This window comes from Rousettus aegyptiacus, unplaced genomic scaffold (assembly GCF_014176215.1).
Source record: "Rousettus aegyptiacus isolate mRouAeg1 unplaced genomic scaffold, mRouAeg1.p scaffold_m13_p_12, whole genome shotgun sequence".
NCBI lineage: Eukaryota > Metazoa > Chordata > Mammalia > Chiroptera > Pteropodidae > Rousettus > Rousettus aegyptiacus.
Window position 1 is genome coordinate 16,241,862 of NW_023416287.1, and position 25,836 is coordinate 16,267,697.

The 25,836-nt window shown below is 47.4% G+C and overlaps 1 protein-coding gene across 3 annotated transcripts in view; it reads right to left on the minus strand.

Annotated features, from left to right (window-relative positions):
- Positions 1-1,660: 1,660 nt before the first annotated feature.
- The window catches only part of CTNNBL1 (catenin beta like 1), a 139,250-nt gene continuing 115,074 nt past the window's right edge, over positions 1,661-25,836 (minus strand). For 2 of the 3 annotated variants that reach the window (XM_016148290.2, XM_016148289.2), the window contains 4 exons: positions 25,480-25,560; positions 11,559-11,696; positions 11,246-11,318; positions 1,661-1,857 (listed from right to left, as the gene is read on the minus strand). In XM_016148290.2, coding sequence (XP_016003776.2) covers positions 1,769-1,857; positions 11,246-11,318; positions 11,559-11,696; positions 25,480-25,560 — 381 coding nt within the window. In that variant the 3' untranslated portion in view covers positions 1,661-1,768. Of the gene's footprint in view, positions 1,858-4,750; positions 6,392-11,245; positions 11,319-11,558; positions 11,697-25,479; positions 25,561-25,836 lie in introns of those variants that run through there. The other variant, XM_036229426.1, reaches the window with a different exon arrangement.

Consider the following 25,836-nt stretch of genomic DNA (forward strand, 5'->3'; position numbering starts at 1 on the left):
TATGATTCTATAGGTTACATCTAGACATACTTTATTCTTTGTGAATTCATTAAGCCACATCTCCGAAGTGGAACAGATTGAAGCGTAATGTCAGTCCGTGATCTGTGATTGCCTTTTAGACAGAGGCAGCTCGGCGGAGGGGAGAGCTCAGACCGTGAAGTCAGACAGACCTTGCTTTGAATGTAGATTCTGCTGCTTATTGGCCATAGGACCTCACACAAGTCCCTTATCCTCTTGAGACCTGTTCTCGGCTTCTGTAAATTGGGGATAATGATGCCAGAAGGGCTGTTATGCAGGTTAGAAAGTATGGATGGAAAGCAAGTAGCACATAGCAGGTATTCAATACACAGTAGCTATTACAGTTCCAGGAAAATGAAATAAAATAACTATATCCAAAATGTGACTGTACGGCAGTCCTGATTCTGTACTGGGCCCCATAACACACTCCCGCCACCTCTGCTGGTGTTTACCTCGCGGTGAAGATGGGTAACTGCCCGCCTTCCCACCAGCTGGACCCCAGCACCAGGAAGGCAGGGGCTGTCTTATTCACTCTTCTATCGCCAGCCCCATGTTGGGCACGACGCATTTGCCATCTTATTCAGAGTCCTCCAGGTGGCTGTGTGAAGCCCTGTCCCTTTGGGGTTCAAAGAGCAAGAGCTGCTGCTGACAATGCCAGCGACGGGCACAGCGAAGGGTCTGTGCCTAACTGCTGACCCTGCGCTAAATATTTCATTTTGATGAAATGCAGCTTTTCCAAATCAGTTGTTCTTCCGCCACCTCACTCACGAGGACTCTGTTCTTTGTGATAGATTAAAAACACACTAAGGGACCACGGACTTGTGTCAAGGAGACCAACTCCCTCCCGACCTATGTAAAATGGGTGAAGCTGCAGTTCTTCTGAAGCCACAGAGGTGTGAGGGAAGGACACAGAGCTTAGCATTCACAACGCGCCTACTGAGTGCTCCTCACGGTGCCGCACGCCGAAACGAGTGACCTCAGCCTCGTGAGCGCCAAGTGGGCATCGCTCCCCGCTTGGCAGATGGAGGGAGTGGGATTCAGGAAGATGGAGTCACTTCTCCACATCGCCGCAGCTGGGACTGGGACCCACGGCCGGTCTGCTCTACAGCCTGGCTCTCGTCCTGACGCAGGGGACCCACCTGGTTGCTTAAAAAAGCAACAGCGCCTGGGCCGCCCCTGAGATCTTGAAGTCACCGTCCTGGGGTGGGGCCCAACACTGATGCATTGTTAGGTCCCCCTCCCTCTCAGAGTGGTTCTGATGGGCAGTCGGGGTTCAGGGCGCTGCTCTGAGGGCCGCGCTCTCGGTGGCCGGCCTCAGGGCCATGGACGCCTCCCTAAGGTGCTTCTGCTTGACCCATGTGCCCCGTGTTACACATCCGGACTCTCTGTCAGGGCCAAAAACCCCAGAGAGGTCACTCGTCCCTGCCTTCCCCCGTCCCAGTTACAGCCTTGCCACAGACAAGACCACAGTGGCTCGCGTTATCCCTCCATCTGCCGAGCCTGTTTCGTCACTGGCAGAGTGAGGCCGACCGCCAACCTTCCTCGGTTGTGTCCCAGGACAGCTGCTGTGAACGTGTGGGTGAGGGCTAGAGGGTCTGCTTTGCCACAAAGAAAGCCAGTCTAGAAATTAAAAAAAAAAAAAAAAATCAGCTTTAATTTGTGCGAAAGTCACATTCCTCTGTGTAAAATCCGCCTGCGGGCGGGCGGGCGGCCCAGAGAGAGGAGTCCGTGCTGCGCGGGGCGGGGGCCTCTAGAAGTTCTCCAGCAAGCCCAGGATGCGCTTCTGCTCGTTCTCCCGGAACTCCGGGCTCCGGCCGTCCCCGATGTTCTCCGCGTACTCTGGGGAGACAGAAACGGGGTTAGGTGTGAATCCGGGGCGTGAGACCCTTCGTGGCTGGTCACTTCATACTTTACACATTTGAGGCCCTCAGTGAAAAGGGCGAACTCACCTTTCCAAGCTCACATTCCTCTCCCAGCCACAGGCTTTATTCACTCATTTATTCACTTCACACACAGGCAGCGGAAGCCTGCTGTGGGCGGGCATTGTTCCTGACTGGTGGTGCTCAGGGCCTGGACCAGCATCAGCACCAGCACCAGCGCCAGCATCACACAGGAACTCCTTAGAAATGCAGTTTTGGGGGCATGCCCAAACCTACTTACTAGGACCCCCTGAGCACTGGACCCAGCAGGCATCAGAACGAGGCCTCCAGATAATGCTGATGTGTAACACGTTCAAGTGTGAGAACCACTATTTGAGGCAATGGGAATAGAGTCCGTGATCAAAGGACATGAAACTCTGCTCTTGTGGAACCCACTTTTTAGTGGGGGAAACAAACCCAAAAGTAAATAAAATACATGGGGTGGCTGTCAGAAGGCCTCACGAAGACAGACAGATTCGATTAAAGATCTGGAGGCAATGAGTGTGGAGCATCTGGGAGTGAGTGGCAGAGGGACAATGAGTGTGGGGGGCAGAGCGCAGACTGTGTGGGGACCGTGGGCCACGGCGAGGACTTCCCCACCACAGGCCTGACCTCCGGATCATCCTCCACTTGTCCTCTCTGCCCTCAGACTGGGAGCTTCGCTAAGGTAGGGGCCCTGCCTGACTTTCAGCTAAATTCCCAGCAGAGCCTGGCTGAGAGCCAACTATCAGTCTGGCGCCCGAATAAACAGAGTAGCTGATTAGGATGACTGCCGCACATCTGCCCCCTGCTCCCTGACCAGGGCAGCCTGAGAGAGAACAATAGAGAACTCTCTGGTAAGAGGCTTTTGCATAATAAAACAGCTGCAGATCCCAACAGACAAGACTGGGGAGAGGGAAGGTGCGCAACCCCTCCCTCCTACCTCACCTCCACCTCCGCTAAGCGGGGGAAATAATCTTGCTCCTGCCATTTCTTCATTTTTCCTCCTTCCTCTTTATTACTTTGGACACGTGCTGGAAAACGGGGCTTGGGATTCAGACGTGTGCCAGCTGTGTGTCTCCCCCCTCCCCGGAAATCAGCCTCTTCTGTAAGGCCCATCCATCACCGCCAACAGCAAATGGTTGTGATGCCTTCCATTAAGGCCCCTTCCGGGGAGGGCTGGGTGATGGGAGATGGGAGAACAGGGCTGGGCCGCGGGAGAAGGCTCCGGGGCTGTGTGTGAGTGGCATCTCCTGCTCACATGTGAATGATCTAGCTGCTGCCCCAGGAGGAAGAGAAATGACCATTATATCATTTAATACCCCCAGAGGCATGATCTGGAAGCAAGAGGCTTAATGGATTGAACTAACACTTTGCTCTCCTAATGTACTAGCAGACCCTGGAGGGAGGGAAGTGGAGAGATGCTCTGATCCTTTGGGGCAGTGATTTTCTAAGTAAAGTCAGCCTCCCTGGAGGGACCCAATCTCTTTCTAGGGATGCACACAGTAGAGGAAACCGAAGTCTGCATCAACCCCTTTACTGAATCCCCTCCGCCAAGGCTTTGGAAAAAACACATGTCACTCTGGTTCAGAGCACCCATCCCGTGGGCACGTGTCCCCTGTCACTCTGCTTGTGGGGAAGAAGGAAGGAAACTCAGATTACCTGTCCCCTGGACATGGGCTGTGAATGGAGTTAGTGCGGTTTGGAAGAGGGGCTGTCTTGTACGCAGTGGAATGGAAATGGAGGCTACCGTGCAGCGAACACTGATTATGTGCCAGGCATCTATACACGTTGTCCCATTCAATCTCTGCAGGTTTCCTGCAGAGCACAGCAGAGCACGCCACCTCTGTTTACAGAGGAGGAAACTGAGACTTACGAGAGAGCAGAAGTGACCTGCCCAAGTCTAGAACGGTGGAGGAGCTGAAACTTAAACCCCAGAACACTGAGAGTCGTGAAAAGGCACTGAAGCCATCAGGGTGGAGCCGGTCCCCAAAGTGGCATCTTCCTACCTAAGCAATGTCCTACCCTGCCTGTTTCCCATCCTTTGGGGGGAAAACTCTAGCTCTGTGAGCACTCCAGAGCATCTCAGCCGCAGCAGAGCACCTGGCTGTAAGGTCCTCATAAACGGTAAGCCGCTGGACGAATTGTCCTGTGGTAAAGGGGCCTCGGGGGCCACAGACGTGGAGCGGCTCCCTGGGCCACATGCTCTCAGGCCAGGCCACTGAACGCCGGAGCCAGCAGGGGTCTCAGAAATGTATTACAACAACCCCGGAGGGCAGGCGCCTAGCCAGGGTCCCCTAGCGAGCCAGCCATGGAGCCAGGCCTGGAGCCGGGTCTGATGAGCCCCCAGTGCACCTCCACTGCCCCAGGCGGCTGGAACCAAGTGTGCACCTTGCCCCTACTCAGTCTTTTTTTCCAGAGCAGAATCCTATTTGGAGCAAATCTTGGTGGTACCAGCTACCTCTGGTTATTACAGCTGCTACAGCGGTTTATAAATATTGAACAGATTTCTCCCAGAGGTCTTAGGAAAGAGTTCTCTTTGCGCTCGCTCTCTTTCTCTTTCTGTCACCCCCCCCCCTACTCCCGCCTCTCTCTCAGTGTGTGTGTAAGAGAGGAAGAGGGAATGCAGAGAAAAGAGATGCTAGAAAGGAAAACTACAGGGTTGGGGGAGAGTGAGAGAGGGATGGGAAGTAGGGAGAGAGGAAGAGATGAGTCGGGGCGAAGTGAGAAAGACGGCATCCATATCAACTCCCTTCTCTACTTCCCCAGCATTTTCAAATAACAAAGGCTTTGATGGAGCTCAAAGACAGGCAGCAGTGCTGAACACATAAATATTAAAGCAAACTTTAGACAGCAGGTTTACTATTCAGACATGGAATACAAGCTGTTCTGTTTATGTTAAAAGCGAAGAGGGAGGGGAGCACCGGGCTGGAGGATGGGGAAGGCCTGTCTTCCAGGGCAGACTCTTGGGCCAGTGCCCACAAGCCTGGTTCAGACCCCTGGACCTTCAACCGAAATGCTCACGCTTTAAAAACTGCAGAAGGAAGAGGGAGCCGGAGGTAGAGGAATGCCAGTATTCTCACACTGAAAACCCTTGAAGATGTAAATAATCACAAAACAGAAACTGGGAAAGGAAAATCCTTTAGGTCGAACAGAGACTCCTTAATGACAGGGACGAATGTGGAAGGTCTATCGTTACATGTTGCTCAAGGAAAACATTTCGCTGGGGCTAAAGAACTGAAGTTCATCAGAGATGACATTAAAATGAAAATCTCTTAAAGGAGAAGGAAACTTACCCTTTGCTTGCAATGCTAACTGGTCCATTTTTGCTGGTTGGAGAAGCACCCTGCACACCTGAACCCCTGCCGCCACCAGGCGCCAAGGAGTCTGGTCTGGGTGCTGGTCCTGCCTGCACCTGAGTCCAGGCTGCTGCCAACTCCAGGCGAAAGGATGAGGTCAAGGAGGGGAAAGAAGGGACCTCCACTCACTGAGCATGTACTCTGTCCAAAGCCACCGACTGCAGACCGCCTCGGCCTTCCTGAGCGGTGGTATCCGCTTTAAGTCTGATTCTCAGAGGTGAGGAAACCAAGGCTCAAACATGGTATTTACTAACTTACCCACAGTTACAGAGACCCAAAATTCATGACAGTCTGTGCGTCTCAGTTCTACTTATCACGGGGTTAGCTCGGATAATCGCAGCGTTAAAGGGAGCAAACGTTATCAAGCACGTGCTATGTGCCAGCCGTCATGGAAGCACTTTACGCACAGTACTGTGTCTAATCCTCACAGAACCCTTCTGAGGCAAGCAACCCCATCTTACAGATGAAGGCACTGTGGTGCAGACAGGAATCTTTCCTACCTCCAAATGCCCTAGCGGCCATAACTAGTCATGACCTGGTGCTAGTCACACACACACACACACACATCAGCATATGTCATCAAAAGATACAATCCTATCAGCTTCTGCAGCTTTAAACCCACAGAAGCGAAAGCTCAGGTCACCGAAAGCCCCAAATCAATATGGAAATACATGTTTCTGAGCTTCTGAGAGATTTCAAGCCATAAAGAACACAAGCAAATCAAAGGGCCAGCAGCCAATTTCTGAAAGCATTGTGAAGTCTTTGGCTCAGTCTTCTCGCCACCAGGGAGAGAGTTGATACAGGCAGTAATCCTCTAAACTTTCCTCTGCCAACCAGCCCAGCACCCACATAATCTTCCCACACTTTCACCAGTGACTAAAACACTTAGAGAGTCGCCAGCAGCTTCCATGGTAACTCCTGGCACAAGTATTTATACGAAAAAGTATTTCCGGGTCACGGCTCCTTCTCCTTGTCCATGGAGATGATCACTCCATTTCTGCATCTGTCTATGGGGGATCCCTCAGCTGCTTCAAGAAGCCACCTCCTCACTTAGCCATGAACTTCAGAGAGACAGAATGTAAAAGGGCTGGTTGTGAGGGGCTGGGGAAGGAGGACCTGAGGGGGCAAAGGGTACAAAGTTTCAGTTTTGCGAGATGAAAATGAGTTCTGTGGATAGTGATGGCTGCAATGGCTAAAATATCAACTCTCATATATATATATTTTACTACAATTAAAAAAAAAAGCGAGCACGTCCTCTGGGTAGCCTCCCTGGATCTTCAAGCTCCTTTTACTACTTAGCAGAAAGAACTGTGCCTTCTTGATCGCCTCCATGTCTTAGCACTGACTTCATTCTGCTTTGTGTTGTGGTTAGTTATTTCGCCTGTGATTGGACTGCATATCCCTGGGGACAGAGCCTCCTAAGTGTCCCATTTGTCTTAGGTGCCCACCTACCATCCTGTGATGCCAAGTGGGTGTTCTGCCAAGGCCAATACCCTGAATTTTTTTTCTTAAAGGGCTGTAAGAAAGTAGTGTTATCAGCCAATCGATATAGTTAGAGCTTTCCTTTCTGCCAGATGGAAGACGGTGCATAGTTCTGAGTCTGGATCCAGTTTCCAACATTAAGAGTGACTTGGGTATTGTCCCTTAGCTCCTGTGAGCACTGGCTTCCTTATCTGCAAAGTGGAGACTGTAATCCTGCTTTCTCGGGCTGTTGTGAGAACCAGACAATATACATTAAAAGCCTGGCACAGAGGATGTGCTCGGGAGCGGCCACTCTCACCCACTGTGGTCCGGATTTCTAGAACAGCACGAAGAAGCCTGAAGCAGCACTAGAGCAGGCACCCCCAATAAGCATTCACGGAGCCCCTCCTCTGTGCCAGTCATGAGCCAGGCACAAGAAGACAAAAGGCAGGAAGACCGTTACTGCCCTTGCGGAGCACACGGCCTGATCTGTCCTTATCTAGCAGAGAGACCATCGTCTCCTACGTGGGCACCGGTCGTCAAGCTCAGAGTTGCTGCCAGTTCCACAAAAGGCTATATATACTTTGGGAGCACCGAGTAAGCAGTCTGCATAAAGAGGGACTTTAATGAGCCATCAATTATTCCCAGTTCTCCTGGCACCCCCAAAAGAAAAGGAGGGAGGATAATCGTGACAAAGGGGACCGAAATATAACGGGAAAAGGCCCCTGCTGGGCTTGCCTCATCAGCGTTTTCCTGAGACCTCAAGGGATACATCAGCTGTCATCCTGCCAGCAAAACTTAGGAAATATGTAGGCCATAAAATCAAAGAAAAAAGCCTGCATCTAATTAGTATGTTAAAAAAGGGGGGGGGAGCAACTCAAACTGAAAAACAAAATTAAAATCAAAGAGGACAGACTGATGAGCTGGTTTTCTTTATGAGGCTTTGTTTTTTTGTGCTTTTTGATGGAATGAAGGGTGGAGGAAGGAGGGGGAGGGAGTGAAGGCTTTTAAGAGATGGGCCTGAGCACAGCCCAGCAGCCGCCCGAAGGCAGCCTCTCCCCTCTTACAACCCACTCACTGCCCTGAGGGCGCTCGCTGCTCTGTGTCCAGGGGCTGCTGAGAGGCAGGTCCCACCGCACAGGCTCTCCACATAGTACTGTAGGTGCATGGGCTTCCCCAAGGCGGGTGTGAGCCAGGCTGAGGAGCACCCAAGCGAAGGGAGGTCGAGAACCCTTTATTATAACCTTAACTTTCCATCCGGAGAGCACTTTTTATTTTTCATTCAGTGGTCAGTGTCCTATGAGGGCCTCTTTGACCTGGGCAATAGCATCGATTCCCTGGCTTGAACATTATCACCACCACACTAATGACTTCAAATTGTCCCAACTAGCATCTCTCCTGAGCCCTAATGAGAGTGTCTGCTTACTGTCTGCCACAGCCACGACCCGTACCTCTGAACTCACCGTGTGCCCAACGGAACTCAGAAGCCTCGTCTAGTGACGCTCCCAACCCCACCAACGCTCCAGCTTCCACGTCCTTGCCTGGCCTCTGCTGATGTGGCCAGAGTCCTTGCGAAGGCCCTTCTCAGTCTGGTCACAAGACAGGGTACCTGCACTGAGCCCCACCCTCAGGCCTCTGCCTCTGGGATCCCATGCTGTGGCCTGTGCCTCTACTACTCCCTGAGCACGCTGTTCACAACTTTAACGCAGCACTTATCACATTGTAATTAGCTTAGAGTATCTTTCCCCACTAGACTGTGAATGCCTCGGTGACAGGGTGATTGCTTATTCTTCTTTGTATCTCTAGTACCGTACTGGAGATAGAGCCTGGCACCCAGCAGTGCTGGCTGTATGGTTGCGGGAGCGTGTATTTCATTCGGCTTGAGTTACAGTTGATCATTGATACATCTATGACCCCCAGAAGACTGTAAACGCCATGAGGGCAGGTGCTGCTGACACTTTAGTAGCACACTGTATAGCACTGCTAGTCCTAAGGAGAGTCTCCGTAAACATTTGCCAATTTAAATTCACACGAGGGTAGGATTTAATTCGACAACGTTGAAAACTCACTGGGTTCCCACTGCGTGCCTGGCATTGCTCTAGGTACTGAGGAGACATGGTGAGCAAGTCAGACTACGTCCCTACGTCGTGGAGCTCACATTTTAATGTATGAGACACAAAAAACAAGTAAACAAAGATATAAATAAAAACAATTACAAATTGTGATAAGGGCTTGAAAGGAAATAAGCTGGGCACTATGATGGGGAATAACAGATGGACGGAAGTGAATGGATTCAAGACTGAGTCTGGAGGCAGAACTGGCAGGTTTCCTAATGGATTGGCTGTGACGGGTGATGGAGAGAGAGCCGAAGGGCTGGCCCCTGCTCTGCAGGGCTGGGTCCGGGGGTCTGGCCAGAGGAGGGCAGGGACCGCAACGGGGGGGAGGGACAAGAGTGGTGGCCACGAACGGGGCATCTGTGCAAGCCGCTCGCCCCCCCTGCTCACGTGCTCGCTTGCCCAGGCACTCAGTCGACAAATATCTTTAGCATCTAGTACGTGCCCGTCGCCTTAATAGGCATTAGGGGAATAAACCACGATCCAAAGGAGACAGAGGCTGGCTTACGACAACTGAAAATTCTGAATAACCGAAGGTATATATACGTGTTAGGGTTTCAGAAAGAAACACACCCACCTACTAGAGTCAGCATCCACTAAAAACGTCTTTTCTTTCTCAGAAGACCACTGTTTTGATTACAGAGATGGAAGTGCGGGGAGAAGCCTAAATGCAAGACAGTGGAGCTGAGAGCAATAAAAAGTTCTAATTGAACAAGTGGGTGTAAAAAGTAAATGGCATTTAAAGGCTGGAGTTGCAAATCACTACAGCTACACCTTAGGGAGGAGGTGCATGACAAGCTGAGCAGTAATTCATACGAGCGCGACACTGCGAAGGAGCGGGGAGCCCCCAGGACGCCTCTACGGAAGGCAAGGTTCTGGGCTAGGTTCACGAACGGGCTCCCTCATGCCTCTTTCTCTGAGGGAGGAAACAATGGACTCATGCGCTCCATCTGCAAAGTAGGCACAGCGGGTTCACCGTGCCCACCTGCCCGGAGGGCTACGCGGAGCTGTGCTCTCCAGTCCCTATGCCTCCACCCACACTGTTCCTTCATTCTGGAAGGTCATTGTCCTAGGCTCAAAGAGCTGGCTCAATGCTACTGCTCTCACAAGGCTTCCCCTGGGGAGGTTAGCCGTACCTCACCTATAATGATGATGGTCATCATCACCATAATATTTCATAATACTCATTATAGCTCACGTTTACTGAGAACTTATTAAGGGTCAGATCTTTTCCACATATCATCCCATTTAATCCTCGCACCCGTTTTACGAGGTCAGGGAGCAACGGGGTGTCTTGCCTGAGATGCCAGAGTGAAAAGCTGAGCCAGGATTCAGTTCCAGGAGCCGGATTCCGGAGCTCAAGGCTCTTCACTTCTTGTCACTTTACTACATGTATCATTTACCTTCACATTTCATCTCCCACTTGTAATGCGAGTTATAGGCCACTTATAGGCAAACCCTTGAGTACATCTAGCCTAATCTCTCATCTTAGAAACGGGCAGAACAAGGGCAAGAGAGAGAGAACGTGATTTGCCTGCAGTTACCCAGTCCATCCAGACTTTCTGAACTCTGGCATTCAGTACTGTTGAGTCCAATACGAGCTTCTCCCCACCATGTATGTTAGTCTATGCTAAATGGCCTGAGGCCGGGGCTCAGTGCAGGCACCCTGTCTTGTGACCAAGAGCTTGCTCACTGACTGCAGGCCTCTCAGGAGCCACTCCGGCTGAGTCAGGTCCAGCCAAAGATGCAACAGTATTTGAGGGACTCCCTGGTGTAGGTGGGGGAAGGAGAGAGATTCAGCTGACTGAACCCTTTCTGTGTGCAATGCACTACACTGAATGCTATCATGCATTATCTCATGAACCTTTGCGCATGTCCTTCTAGATCACGCTCGCATAGCTGAAGAAGATGGAGCTAGGCCTGGAAGGTAGGCACGCTCTTGCTAAGATACCTCACTGCCTCAAATTCACTTCCATCTTGCATAATTTGAAGTATTTCTTGTTATTTTCCTGTCCCTGCTCCCCACCCACCACTTAGGAAAGCAATTTCCTTCCACCCTTCCACTACATGCAGTTTAGAATTGAATCTTTTAGTTCTTTCTTGTTTTGTGCTTTAAATTTTTTTTTTTTTAAACGAACATTTCCAAGCTCTATTGCTCCTTGATCAGTATGTGTTTTTCAAATTCTGGAACTGGAGGGTCAGAGGCAGAGAGGAACTAGGTTAGTCTGTGGTATTCTGACAAAGACGACCTGGACACACAACGAACTGGACAAGACCCTTAAGCTTGCAGGGCAGAGAATGCTGTGCACCAGATCCCAGGGAGACTGACAGAGACTCAGAAAGCAAGCATCACCTAATTCCTCGGAGCCCCAGACACAACTGACATCCAACTCACCCTTGATGATGTGCCTGACAATTTTGATGGAGCTCCCTCGCATGTTTAGGATCTGGTGAACCCTCTGGCGGATCTAGTAAAGAAGGGGAAGAGTGGGGAGATAAAGAAAAAGCATCGTTTGTCCTGGTAGACACCAGAATACACTGTATTGGAAGTATTCGCCTCACGCCCATCTCTGAAAAAGAGGGCCCACACAGAGTGATGGAATTCAAGGAGAGTGTGACCCACTCTTTCTTTGAGTCTCTCCACTTAAGCAGGTGGCAAGGAAGGAGGCAGGGACGGACAGGCCCTTTTAGGGGCAACACCCTCCTACCTGGGGGACACTGGCATTGCAGATCTCCGCCATGATGTAGCAGATGTGCTGGAGGACAAAAAGCCCCGCGTCCAGGCGTCGGAGGTAGAACTCATCCTCAATATCGTTGTCTATGATTTCTCCACGCCGGACCATGTCCTAGAAATGAACAAACATTTGGGAATAAAAGCTGGACAGTGAGTGGAGGAGGAAGAACTAGGCTTCTAGTCTGCCCATAATGCACGAAAGAACGGCAACTCCAACGACAGAAGAAGAGCACTCCGCCTTGATCTGTCTCCTGTGTCTCCCATTATTCTAATATCTTCCTTATATTCTCATGTTAACGGACTGGAGGCCCAGGGAAAAATGATGAAAGTCCATTTATTTCTACAGGACGAGTCAAGGCCGAAATGATCTCATCTACATATTTAACCTAAAAAAATAAGCCGACGGACACAAATCTAAACTACTTACCTGTTCTCACTCATTCTTCACTCTTTGGCTCCGGCCTGTATAACCTCTCTAGAGGTTACACTTAACTCTCTTTCTCTTCCAAATCGAGCTAAGTATACGGAAGAGAGGTCCCCTTTCTCCACAACTCTGTCTCGGGACTCTGGTAAGACTGATGGCACCGGCACCCAACTTACCTACACGTGTCCCTTTGGCTTACCCTTGGTCAGATGCAAACTGCTGCCAACTAATTCATTCCATTTCACACCCACCACTCCTCTAGGACAAAGCCCTAATAAGTGATAGGAGTCTCTTTCCTAAACCTTTGTAACCTCAAACCTATCGTATTTGCTGTCCCCATATCTATTCCTCTCTAGTAGATTTTTTTTTTTTAAAAAAAACAGCTTTATTGACATACAATTCACATACCATACAATTCATGCATTTAACGTGTATGATTTAATGGCTTTTAGTATATCCAGAGTTGTGTAACTCATCACCATCACTGTACACATTTTCATCGCCTCCACCATTTAAGTCCCTCACCTAGTGGATTATAACCACCTCTACCAAGAGAGCTCTTCTCTTCATCTCAGGCCTTTACACTTTTCCTTCCTAGGGATTTGGGGTACCTGTCAAGCCAACACTATTTTTAAGCTACCTCTACCACCAAGCCTTTCCTGATTATTTAAGGCTAACAACTCCTTCTTTCCAAAACTCCTGAGAGCACCCTCAACAAGCCACCTAATGACTCGACCTCTTCTTGCACATCACAGTCATACCGATGTCCATCACCAATTTCCGGTTTCTAGAGCTCCCTCTATTTCATAAGGGTAGACAGTGAGCTCTGGGAAAGCAGGGACTGAATTTTGTCTTCATATCCCCAGCTCAGTAAACATCCATGCAGTGAATGAAGGGAAAGGGACATCTCTGTTTGGGGCTGTCAGCTCTCAGGAGCAAGAACCGGGTGAGGGGCTTGTTCTGCATGACTCGCAGACTGCCCGAAGAAGACAGGTGTTTAATACATGCTTCTGATGACAACAATCCATTTCGTAATTCTGTCAGTAGTTTTATGGCCATAGTTCCCTCTGACAACTCCTGCTTCTGTCACTGAGAGAAGCCCTTGGGACCCCGCTTTCCATTCTTCCAAACTCGAAGGACTTACCACTATGGTCATCAATCTCCAACAAGAATCCTTCAGAGACTATTTAGACGCAGATAATGCACTTTCTTATTTGCCCAGGGGGCCAGCCTGTAGCAACACAAGGCTACTTTTCATCACGCTTCTAAAGGCCTGTCTATGAGGAAAAGACGGCTGCCAGACTTGCCAGTCCCCGTACCGCCTGGCAAATCACCACCACTAATTCCAAGCTTCGTTTAGTAGAAAATTCCTTGGTAATCTGGTAACGGTGTTAATGATCACGAGGTAGCACTGGACTGATGTCCAAGTTGTTTAAAAACAGAAGAGCCTCTTTAGTTTCTCATTTTCTCACAGTCATAACTTCCTGCTCCAGGACTTCTACGTGTTTAGCAGCTGGGGGCACAGGAAGGAAAATGACTCCCGACTTCCACTCATGCAAAAAGCGTTTGCTGCTAATACTTTACATTTCTGTAATGCTGGAGAGTTTAAAGTGTTATTATATATATGGGCCTTCCCACCAAATTGAGAGTGAGCAGGGAAGGGATTATTAATCCCATTGTAGAAATTAGAATCTAAGGCACACAGAGGTTAAGTAAGTACATAATCTGGTAATTACATAATTACCAGATGCCAGAGTGCAGGACTCCCTGGGGGCAGGAATCCTGTCTGATTCAGCTCAGAGGCGGAGCTGAATAACACGACACAGCGTGTTCAGACCCCAGCCCTGCTTAGTGCCTCGTGGCAAGGACATCATTCTGAGCACGGAGTCAAGGCAGAAAAAGAATGACAATGAAGATCAGGGGATGCCCTGGTCTTCGTCACCAAGGAGCTGAACGCCTAGGAAGGTCACAAGGACACAAGTGATGACCGAAAAGTAAAGGGGTACAGTACATTCATGAGTTAAAAATAATTATAAGTGGTGGATACTGATAAGGGTTGGCTAAGATGATAGGGCATCTGGGAAGAAGTGACTTTTGGGTAAGGTTTCCAGGCTCCCGATGGGCGGACGCAGCAGAACGAGCGCCCTTGGAAAGCAGGCCTTCCGGTGGTCTGAGGCCTGGTGTGAAACGCCCCGTAGTGCTCACACTTCCCGTTCACTAGTCCGCCACCCACGCACACAGTGCACACAGTGCTGTCCTCCCTTCTCGGGCTTCCTCGTCTTTGCATGTAGTGTTGGAATTCTCCCCACTCACCCCCAATCTCTATCATAACATAAAGGCTAAATTGTGATCCCTTTTCTCAAAACTTTCCAACTGGAAAACTTTCCCAACTAAATGTGATTTTTCAGCCCTTAAGACTCCCAAGCCTGGGGTTCGTATGTCTTTTACGACACCTCCTAGGGCCTGTCTTCCAACAGTTATTCAGATGTGTGCCTCGTTCCTGTGTTGGTTCCTTGAAAACGAAGAGTTGTGCTTTACTCATCTCTGTAACCTTCTAGGGTCTTTTTTTTTTTTTTTTTTTACATAGTAGGCTCTTGAAAAGCATTTGTCAAACAGGATTTAAAAAACGCAGGCTGAAGTTCAGCACTATTTCATGAGCTGTGTGTGCTGATGCGTGTGAATGGTGTAGAAGGGAAAGCATCAGGAAATGGTGGTGAGGACAGTGTCTCGGGGGGCTCGAATGCTGGCCAGGACGTGAGATGTGATGAGCTACAGACTACACTGTGCAGGAAAATGTCATGAGCAAGAACACACAAACAGCGGCATGATGGACACATTGGGTTAAAGCTCTGAGAGTCAGGCAGAGAGCGCAGCTGGGAGGCCACAGAATCAATCGGTCTATGTGAGAAGTAGAGCAGATGGGAAAGTATATTAGAAGCAGATCAGATCAGAGAAGAGAAGAGAGGAGAGGAAAGGAGAAGAGAGAGATGAGACAAAACCCTTCGAAGTTTCCAAACATGAGAACTTGGGAGTGGAATACATTTGTTCGTCTACCTGATAAAGATTTCCAGAATATCTAACTATGGGCCAGGCAGTATATGATGTGCTGGGGGCGGCAAAGATAAACGAAACAGTTCACATAATCAAGGAGATTACAGTCTAATGAGGTTAATAAATACGAACATTTTTTTTGGTTTATTTAAGTGTAGCAATGGCTATTATAAAGGACCTCTCAGACCATACTGTGTGCCATGGGAAGCCACAAGAATGTCAGACTAAGTCTGTCTGGGGAAGTCAGGGAAATGTAACATTTGAGCTGGATTCTAAAGGTGTTTGAAAGCTGGAAAGAACATTCCAAGCAAAGCGAATAATGACATGGATAAAAGCATAGAAAAGTCAACTTGGCTACGGTGGGAGAGAACGACTGTGGGATATTACTATCACTAAAAGAGAGAAAGAACAGAATGAAGTGTGTGTGTGTGTGTGTGTGTGTGTGTATATATATTTGCTTATTAGATTCTAGCTATCAGCAGATCATATTATTTTTGATTGATGACTACACGCCAGGCATCATGCGAGGTGGTCGAATAATAACCATTGCTACCATCATCTATCCACCTAGAAGGAGCAGATAGTGTTTACTGAGGGCTTATTCTGTGTCAGGCTTAGTGCTAAGTGCTTTATGTATACTGACTCCTTCACTCCTCATAAATATTGGGAGGTAGGGATTATCATCACCATTTTAGACGAGGAAACTGACTCAGTCTAGTGAGCGATAGATCTGGGATTCAAACCTAAGTCCGCTCTTTTCATACTATCATGTTTGTGTAGGTATAGATTTCAGAGCTGTCTAGAGAATAAAGGAAGATGCTAAATTGGAGTGCAGAAAGGCTTAAGAATGGAGCTCAGTGAAATTAAGTTTCTCTGATTAGGTCAGAAAGGCCTCTGGTGAGTTTTCCTGTTTCACACTCTTCCCCACGATCTTATCTTTGAACCAGGAAGGTACATACCGTATCTTCCAGTCTCTCTATATACTGTCGTCTCTAAAGGATGGACCCAAGAGAGCGAAGTTGAACCCTATTTTTTCCTCTTTCTTCAGAACTTCAAGACTCTAACAATGTTCGATTCAACGTTCTACTTTTAGACATACGGCCTCATAATTTGAAAGTGAAATTTTCAAATGCAGATCTGAGGTACGACTATAGCTCATCTCCAAGAAAGGCATCACCATCACTGCGTTGAACATGCACAAAGATGAAACAGATTGGTTTCCAAGATGAAGTCTCTGCCCTGACAGTTTTAGAAGCAGCATGGAAACTAGCAGACAGAGAAGGTGACTGCTGTCAGGATACCACCTTATCTAGCCTGTTACAGTTCTGTGGCATGGAATATTTACTGTTGAGTACACTCAGAGAAGCTGAACACAAATGTGCACTCAGTGTTTAAAGGGGAATAAAAGGAGCAGGATGATCATGTATCATTCTGATGGAAAATAAGAAAGTTTGGATTCAGGTTTTTTTTTTTTTTAGAAACATCTTCTCAAGTTTCAGTCTGTTTCAAAAAAAAAAAAAGAAGTGGAATGGTATATTGCCTTTATTATCTGCCCTCATTTTCCTATAAGGGACAGGGTCAACTTATTATAAATGGATTAATGATTTTTTTTGGCTCCTGTTCTGGGGTTCTGAGACACTAGATTAAAAAAAAAAAAAGCTAGTGGTAGATCTTGAGATAAGAACTTGACACGGTTCCTAGGACATCTGTGTGAGGAAGTAGAACTAGACACCGGAAGGAACTTTTAAAGGTATCTGAAAGTCCAAAATGACTCAGTCTCTGGAGAAGTAATATTAAAGTAATAAGTTTTTAGGAATTAAGATATAAATCATCACAAACTTCTCTCCACTCTATTACTTCCCTTATAAAAGGTTCCAAAAGAACTGAAGGAGTCTGATCTAGAATACTCTTAATGCGCTAGGAATATACAAGTGGACTTGCTTCACTAGTTGTAGAGAAGGACTCAATTATGCCATTTGACCAATGAGACACATTTCAAAAGTGACTAGGGAAAGAACAGAGTGAAGCCATCTGGCCCATGCAAAGATCAAACCTGCAGCCCAACCTCCTCAGTACAGGGGAACTGAACTAACAGGCCATAAATATCCCATTCTAAAGAAGGTACCCGACCTCCCTTGCCCACTAAAGAGACCCTGTGACAGTACGAGAAGCATTTAAGACAGATACTGGGACTTTTTTGACCTATGATTTAGAAATTCTACAAACAAGTTCCTCTGCCAAGGTAGGACAGAGCACAAATCATGAGATCGGATCCCAGCTCTAATACTAACTTTCTAGTGTCCTCAGGCAAGTTATTTAACTTTTTTTGGGTGGGGGGGGAGCTTTAGCTTCATTGCTTGGAAATAGGAAGTTTGAACGGAACCAGGGAAGGTTAAGAGGGTTTGTTCTGAAGGTTGACTCTGACCCACTGTAACGGCTGTAAAGTACTGTATTAGAAAAGGGGTCTGAAGACACGTTCGACTTGGTGGGGAAGAACACTGAAATCAGCAACGTGGGCACTGACCGGTAGGACGGGGAGTGGGAGCGGACTTCACCTTTGTCTTTTCTGATCTGGTGTTCTCGAAAGTTCCTTTTAGCTTGGATAATCTGCAGATCTCAGCCTGATGCACCTTCGTAACTAGATGTAACAGACTTCTGCCTGTGCACAGGTATATGGATGGACTGACGCCGTTAACTGACAGGCAGGAGAGCCACTGCGAGAAATGCCTCAAGCAGGAGATAAGAACTGACATCTCAGCAGGACACGAAGATCGGCACCGGCGATGAGTTCACCTTTTCATCAAGAAATTAAACTTCCCTGTAAGAAAGAGCCAACTCCTGGATCTGCTGTTACACCAGACAGGCTATTTTAACACAATTTGGGCATGTAAATCGGGAGCTCTGAAAATGAGAATATGACTGATGAAGATTAAAGAGAAATTCCGAAAACCCGGTAAGCTCCTTAAGTAAGATATGCAAATATACCTTACTTTACAAAATTTCAGAGTGAAAAGCTATATGTACATTGAATTGTATCTGAAATAAGACAGGAGAGTTCAGATTTCAAGGAAGTCTACACATCTTTCCACTTTCACCCTCGAGAACAGTGAAGGTGACTGTTTTGGTGAAGCAATGACAGTTCAATATCTGCATGCAACACTTTTTACTTCTCAAAGCAAAGCATCTGCATTAACCTCACTTGCTGCATATGCCCTGTGTTGGGTGTGCGCAGCAAATATCAGTTTCGGATTTTGTAGATGGAAAAATCGAGACGGATGACAAATGACTGTCACTGGGTTTCTGTTGGAGACTTCAGTGGAACATGAATACTAGGCCTTGCACTCTGGCAAGAGATAGGCGGCAGAAACGAAATAACAGCAGCAAAATTCCGAGTCCTCACTGTGTGCCAGGCACTACGCTAAGCACTTTCACGGATCTCTCATTTTCCCTTAAATCCCAAGAGGCATAGAACGATTTCTATTTCCACTTTTCAAATGGAAAACTGAGGCTTTATTAAAGAGGCGAAATCTCACAAAGCTCATGGCTGAGTACATGTTGGAGAAAGGATCAAAACCCATGCAAGTTTGGCTCTAAGCCTGTGATCCTTTCCATAGTTCAAAGAAGGAAAAAGTCTTTGTTTATAGACCTTGTCTAATATTGCCTTATGAGCAAATAGTTGGGATTTTTTTTAAAATGCCGTATTTGGGAATACTGCAAACGAGCAGCACTAAATATAAGGTCATCTATCTAGCTTTTTGGTATGTCCTTTCCTTTTAAGTTGAAGAAACATTAAAATAAAGGTGGGGGGCGGGGGACTCTATAGCTAGTCCAGTGAATTCTAAATGCAGTTTGAAAGAGTTAAAAAAAAAAAAAAAAGATACTCTGAAAGGTTTCATTTTGTTCGTTCCATGAGAGAGGACTAGAATAAAAACTTAGATAGTAATTCAGTGAATGGCGCATTAAGCAGAACAGATTGCAATTCACAGTAGCGCAGGCCTGTTTGGGGGCTGCTAAAATAAACAGATTCACCTCCGAAGATACACAAGGAGGTGGTACGTCTGGCGTCAAGGTGCCATTTCTGCAGGGTTGTGTGTGCCTTTCCCCCCTCCGCCAGCCACATCCTCACTTTAAATGTTAATCTGTCTTCGGAGCACTACCGAATCAACACCTTTCCCTGTGCCTCTATCTCTCTCAGCAGGCCTCCAAATGAGCATGTGGATGCCATTCCTAATCTGTCCCTGACAGGCAGCGAGCTGCCCCTCGCTGATGGAAGGCGACAGTCATAAAAGAGGCTGCTATGAAGCCAATAGGAATCCCTCTCACTTTAGTAAGAGGGGCCATGACTCAGAGCCCCAACAGGGGTCACAGTTACTGTCTGTGGTCAAGGGCGGAAACTGCCTGATCATTAAGAAAAGGTCAATTTCTGTTTTCTTCTAAAGCCAGGGGAAAATTTAAACCATGGAAGAGACAGGTAAGTAGAAATGAGGGAGGCGCAAACGCCAGCAAAACAGAATTTTCCCCTAAGAGCTTATAAAACAGATCAGACTGTTGGAGAAGGATCCTAAAAACTGCAGGTCATTTTAGCTGGGGAAACTAAGGCTGGAGAAATAGTTAAAGGGATTTTTTTTTTTTTTTTTAAGAATGCACAGCTAACTGATAGGTCTGATATGAATCCAAGGATCTCAGGTCAGAGCTTTGCCCACAAAGGAGAAACTGTGTGTCAGGTCAGCCTTAACAAACGAGCATGTACTAGGTTTTTACGAACAATCTCATTAATCTTCAAAATGACCATCTAATAAAGCTACCGTGAAAGCTAGCACATACACAGGGCACGGCATTTCCCTAAAGAACAGGGTTCGTGTGCGGCAGAGCCGGGATTTAACCTTGAGGTTCACGTGCCTTCTACGTTACCACAATGCCTCCATCGCAGGTGTGTCTTAAATCAGGACTTCCATGAGTCAGTAGGGGAGAGCCTAGAAACCCCACTGAAAGAGGACAGAGAGGACAAGTAAAGCAAAACACAGTGCTCAGGGCCACACTGCAAGTTAGGTGGCAGAAGCATGGGACTTGAGCCCAGGTCCTCCAACTTCTCCAACAGCAGAAAGGATGACTGGGACTGGGAAGGGGGCGGGGCAGGCAGGGAGGCAGAGAGAGATACAGGGTAAATGGGCGTATGGCAGAATCTGTGGGTGTCTAAGACAGAGCGAAGCAGGGGAGAGCAAAGCATCTCACGACGCCCCCTCTCACCACCTCTGGTTTCTGCGGGCTGTAAGCTGTGTTCTGGCAAAATCATGGGCTAAGTTTGGGAACCACTGGTTTAAAGAGCAGCTGAGAGGAATTCTCAGCAGGAGTCTCTTTTTATAAGCTTGCCCCAGAAGCTTTCAGCACAGTTAGCTGAAGAATCAATGGCAATCTCACACTTCCACTGTCTACGTGCTTACCCAGTGTTTTAGGATCAAGTACCCCACAGGTTCGTTCCTGCGCTTTACCTCCTTTTGTACAAATCTTTAAGTGAGTTTCAAATGTCAGGGAAATACTGTTTCAGACATCAAGTCCTGTGGATACTGTTTCATTACAAGGAGTCCTCTTTTCTTTTTCCAAGATAAAGCCTGGAATGATTTAACTGTAGCAAAATTAGCATGCAATTTGTAAGTCATTACAGTGCAAAGTATGTGGTGAGAATACTTTTATTGAATAAACCTGCTGAGAATAATTTTCCCAGGAACTAAAAAAGGGAAAACCTCTCCTCCCTTTTTTAAAATCCCTGCCTATATAATTATGTCTTACTTCTGACAGTCAGAAGCCGGGCTTCTCTGTACATTTAACCCAGAAGCCACAAGGAACCAAGGAGAAGTCAGGATGTCTGTGTATGTCATCTTCCCAACAATAGGGACCCTGGCGTTTTCTGGGCTTTGTGTTGTTTGGGGAGCCAGGTGAAATCTGCTGAGACAAGCATCCTGGATATTTACAGATCATGGAGAACTGCTGCTCACTAGAAGAGTCTTCAGAATTACATGCCCTTTAAAAGCTCATGTCAAATCTTGTTAACCAGGAGCCTCGAGGGTATGTCCAGACACGCTGTGGCCCTGGAATCACATGGACCCGACTACAACATGGAAGCAGCAGGCAACTGCCCAAGACAGGGAAGTCTTTGCTAGTTACGGATTACTACAATAATGTGATTTGAAAGGAATGTGTATAAAATCATCAGTTTGTCCTGCAGACTTCCTAAATAGGAGTATTTTTCCATGTTGAATATGGCTAGTTATGCCACAGACTCTACATGGTTAAATGTTTTTGATGATGGGACTAATCAGAGAGAAAACAAAAATCAGGGTTAAAAATAACAGTTAAGGAAAAAAAGCAGAAAACCCAGGCCCCTCTATCTTTCTTAATACCCAGGGACAGATATTAATTTCACCTCACGAGCGGGGATTCTTCATTTATTACACGTCAATCACTACCTAAGTCCCGAGAACATGATGAACAAGAGAGATTGCGGGCCCAGAGATAAAGAATAAACAAATAAATAAAATAATTACAGGTTATGAGGAAGCACTGGGGGCGGGGTGCCACTTTACACATGGCGACCATTAAAACCCTCTCCGCGGAGGTAACATTTAGGCTGAGACCTGAGGTGGAGGGAGATACCAGCATGAGAAGGGCCCGGAAGAAGGGAGAAACAAAGGCAAAGGCTACAGGGCAGGAGAGGAAGTGAAGGAAGTAGGGAGAACTCAGGCCGTGCAAAACCTCGCAGCGCTAGGGAAGGAAGAAAATGCGTGCGCATGTGGAGGGTTGGTGGAGCACACAGTCCTTCAGAGAAAAGGAAATGGAAGGGTCTCTGGCCGCCTCCTACATGCCAGGCCCCGTGAAAGCAGCTTTCACGTGCGTTATACCTATGTCACCAATCCCTACGCATGCAATTCTTCGAAGCATACAGGCGGGGACATATGCCTTAAGAACAAAATAGCAGGAAGAAAAGAAAATAAGGCCGGGGTGGTTAGGCTATTTGTCCATAGTTGGAGAACAAGGAAAAAGCCTGGCTCTCAGGCCTAGCCAGGCTCTCCCGTTCACACCCTCCGCTCCTAGAATTTAACTTATCACTTGCCCTCAAACTTAACTCAGCTCTTTTGCTCCTGGTTCCTCTCTAGATTGGAAAGTCCCTTACGTCTCTACCTTTTTCAGTTCACCTTGAATCTTACCCTCTTCCACAAAACTGCTAACGGTGACTCTAGACTCGGATGACCTCTCCCTGCTCCCCGGATTCTTTTAGCCATACAGGGCACCTGGGGCCCATTCTTTATTGGTGCTTCCACCTCTCACCCCTGCCAGTACCCCTAGCCCAGGGCCTTGCACAGAGCAGGCACCTGAGAAACATCTGCCAAATGACTGGATTCTTTCCAGTGAACCTTGGTCAACTGCAAACCCTGCACACCTGCACTGTAGCCACAAAAGCTGAAGTTTACGGGGATGATGGCGGCTCTGAGACACTAAAAATGTCAATACCTGATCCCCGTTATCTGGGTCAAAACCTGACCCTGTTATCTAAGATTTTGTTGTCGTTGCCGACTTGGCAAAGTATATGAGGTATCTTATTCACTGCTGATCTGACAGTCACTGTCATTAAATGCCTGAGAAATAAGCATTCGATTCAAGTCAACAAATATTTGCTGAGTTCCCAATGGGTGTAGGACATCCAAGTTTAATGGAGGTGGGATGGGGTGAGGCGACAAATGGTTTATGACTTGAGAAGACTGCACGGAGGAGAGGTGAAAAAGAGGTCGTTCTGTTCCAAGCCACTTTACACCAGCAGTGAGGCGGCTTCATCCGCCAGGACGGAGCCTGAGTGCGGGCAGACAGCAGTGCCTGCAAATGCGTCCCTCACCCCGCCCCGTTTCTCTGAGCAACACTGAGGCTGCTGAGCACTAATGGCCTTGGAATGTTTGCCAGTGCCCAGCAAAACGGCCTTGGCATCAAGGAGACAGATGTTTGTCAGAAAATGGCAGGGGCCCCGGGGCCTGTGGCACACAGCAGCTCTGTGAACGCTGGAGAGAGTGGCTGCAGTGATTACTCTCCGTCAGTGCTAATCAGTTTCACACCCTCTTCAATGCTGATAATAGATAATCTTGTGGGAAGCAGGCCAAGTTTCCTAACGGCTACATGCAAGCTGCTCCCTGCCGCCCAACAGCTTGCCCCATCTCCGTCAAAAAAAAAAAAAAAAAGGCCTATTTCAGCTTTACCTCAAATGAGGCATCTGATGGTGCCAACACTCTGGTCTGCTAGAGCGACTCCTTTTAGGACATCTGCAAGGAGGATGGTCTCAGGAAAGGACTGCCCGGCTTACTTAAAAATTACACAAAAATTCTAAAGGAAGCTAGAAAAATCTAGCAACAGCGGCAGCTTTTACTTACGGAGCGAGGCGCTTTGCATGCTTAGTCTTCATAACAACACTTAGAGGGAGATGTTATTTCCATTTCATGGATGAGAAAACCAAAGCTCAGAGACGTCAACCCATCTGTCCAAGGTCTCAGAGCCAGGAAGAGGTAGAGCCGGAACCCTGATCCGGGGTCTCTGACTTCCCACCTCATGTACACCTTTCCTACTACGCTGCTATTCCTCTAGGCCAAAGACCTCTGAGGCCCATCGACATCTCATGGTGCTTTCAATCCATTCCATGTGCAAAAAATGGCAGTTAAAAAGGATGTCCACTTAAACCTGAGTGAAAATGTTAAGCTGGAGGGGACCTCGGAGATCACTTTTGCTGATGCCATGTTATAGCTGAGATACTGGGGCTACATGAGGCACAGTGACAAGGCATGGCTAGGCAGTGGTTTAGAGGTGGTGCCTGCACTAAAAGTCTAGGTGCTCTGACTCCCAGGTGCTCCTTCTACCACCTCTGAATATCTCCAGCAGGTAACTCGAGAGATTCCATCAGACTGGAGTCTAATAGTCTCCTGGCTATTTCCCTACAAAAGTCTAGGGAAATTTCAATTTGTTTTTAATTATAATTCAGACAAAGAGAAAAGACTATATTACTCAGGCACTGTAACAGTCACTAAGTGTCCATCACGTCCAAGTTACTGTAGAGGGTAAAAAGATGGAAAAGGAAAGTTTAATCAAAGAACAAAATTAAGGGGGTGAGGTATGTGAAAAGACAGGATTGTGCGTAGACCATGTCAGTCCAGCCTTTGATGTTAGAGTAGCTTTTCTCTTGTAGTAGCATCACAGTATAAAAGAAGAAAGTCCCGGCCAATCAATTCAATCAATCAACAAACACCTGAAGACTTACCAGGTTTAGGGAACATAGGAAAATCATGAGAATAATAAACAGTTACCTGTCTACCGGTATTCATAAATGAAGGTATACGTTGTGAAAGGGGAGGAAGAGGACAGGACAGACACCAGGGCTGCCATCTTCCCAAACTCTAGTCTCTCACCCTGGCCTGAGGCATAGCTTGCGGGAAAATGCTAAGTACTGGTTCTCCCAACGGTGACGTTTAGTGTATCTTTAAAGCAAGCAGAGTGAAAAGAGAATGGAGTGATACAGCAAATCAAGATCACAAGGAAAATGAGGTCTGCTACAGACACTGAAACAAGTAAGAAAGGGATCATTTTGCAATGTGACCAAAGACTGAGAAATGTCTTGTAGGAAAGAGAAAACAAATTGGACATTAAAACACAGACATGAAAATCTGCCCTGATTAAGGAGACGGATGAGAAAGCTACAGGGGCCTGAGATGGCAGAGAACAAAATGGAAGCAGGTGAAAAATGCAGGCGGTAGGATAAAACCACAGTAAACAAAGCCCTTCAGGGGGGAAAAAAATATATAGCAGGCTTCATTTCCCTCAGCAACCATCAGCACCAGAAAATTAGGGTCAGTCATTTTGAACCTGGTGTGTGAATTCTGCTACAGTATATCTGAGCTTCTCTTCCAGACCTCCAGTTTTTCATCTGTAAATGGGGGAACTGGATTCAACGATTTCGCAGTTTCCTTTTAGCTATTACACCCTGTAATCCCCTCCTTCAAATGCTTCCCTTCTGAGTGCCGAAGTCTGCAAGTATGTGCGTCAAGACACACTCTGCCAATGTGGTACCAAGTTGCAACACTGTACTTTGGTCAAATTTTCTAAGAGAAGCTCTTGTCAAGGTAGTATCAGTACTATCGCCCAGACTCCCAAGGTCAAACCTGGATCAATTCCACACATCCTTCCTCTTGAAGGAGGAGTTTCACTCCTGTTACAAGAGTGGTTAAAACCACTGGCAGCCTGTCATCTGCTCTGCTCTTACAACATGTGAGGTGGCACATAATGGTAGATGGAACCTTTGCCCTTGCCTGTCCCGTAGGGGAATACAAGGTGCACAAGGGACTCAAATGGAGTGCAAGTCAATAGCTAGCAAAAGATATGCAGGGATACGCACATGTTTTTCACCTTCAATCTTCTTGTCGGCCACCTGCATCGCATCCAGATATTTAAAATGCAACTCCATCAGTCTATCAACCTGTGAGAGAGAGATTTCACGGCATGAATGAGAAGGAAAGAGCATATCAAGGCAAAGGAACAGTGTTGCTCCTATTCATCTCACTGCCACTCCTTACAAAGGGAAACCTACTCCACCACTTCTTACACGGGAGATGAGCTTTGCTTAGGAACACATCAGGAATGGATCAAAGAGCTGGGAAAGAACAAAGCAAACACTTGGGATGAATGCAGTCTGAACACAGGCCCATTGCCCAAAGGATTCTATGCGTTCCCAGCCCTTCTAGGACTCCCATGA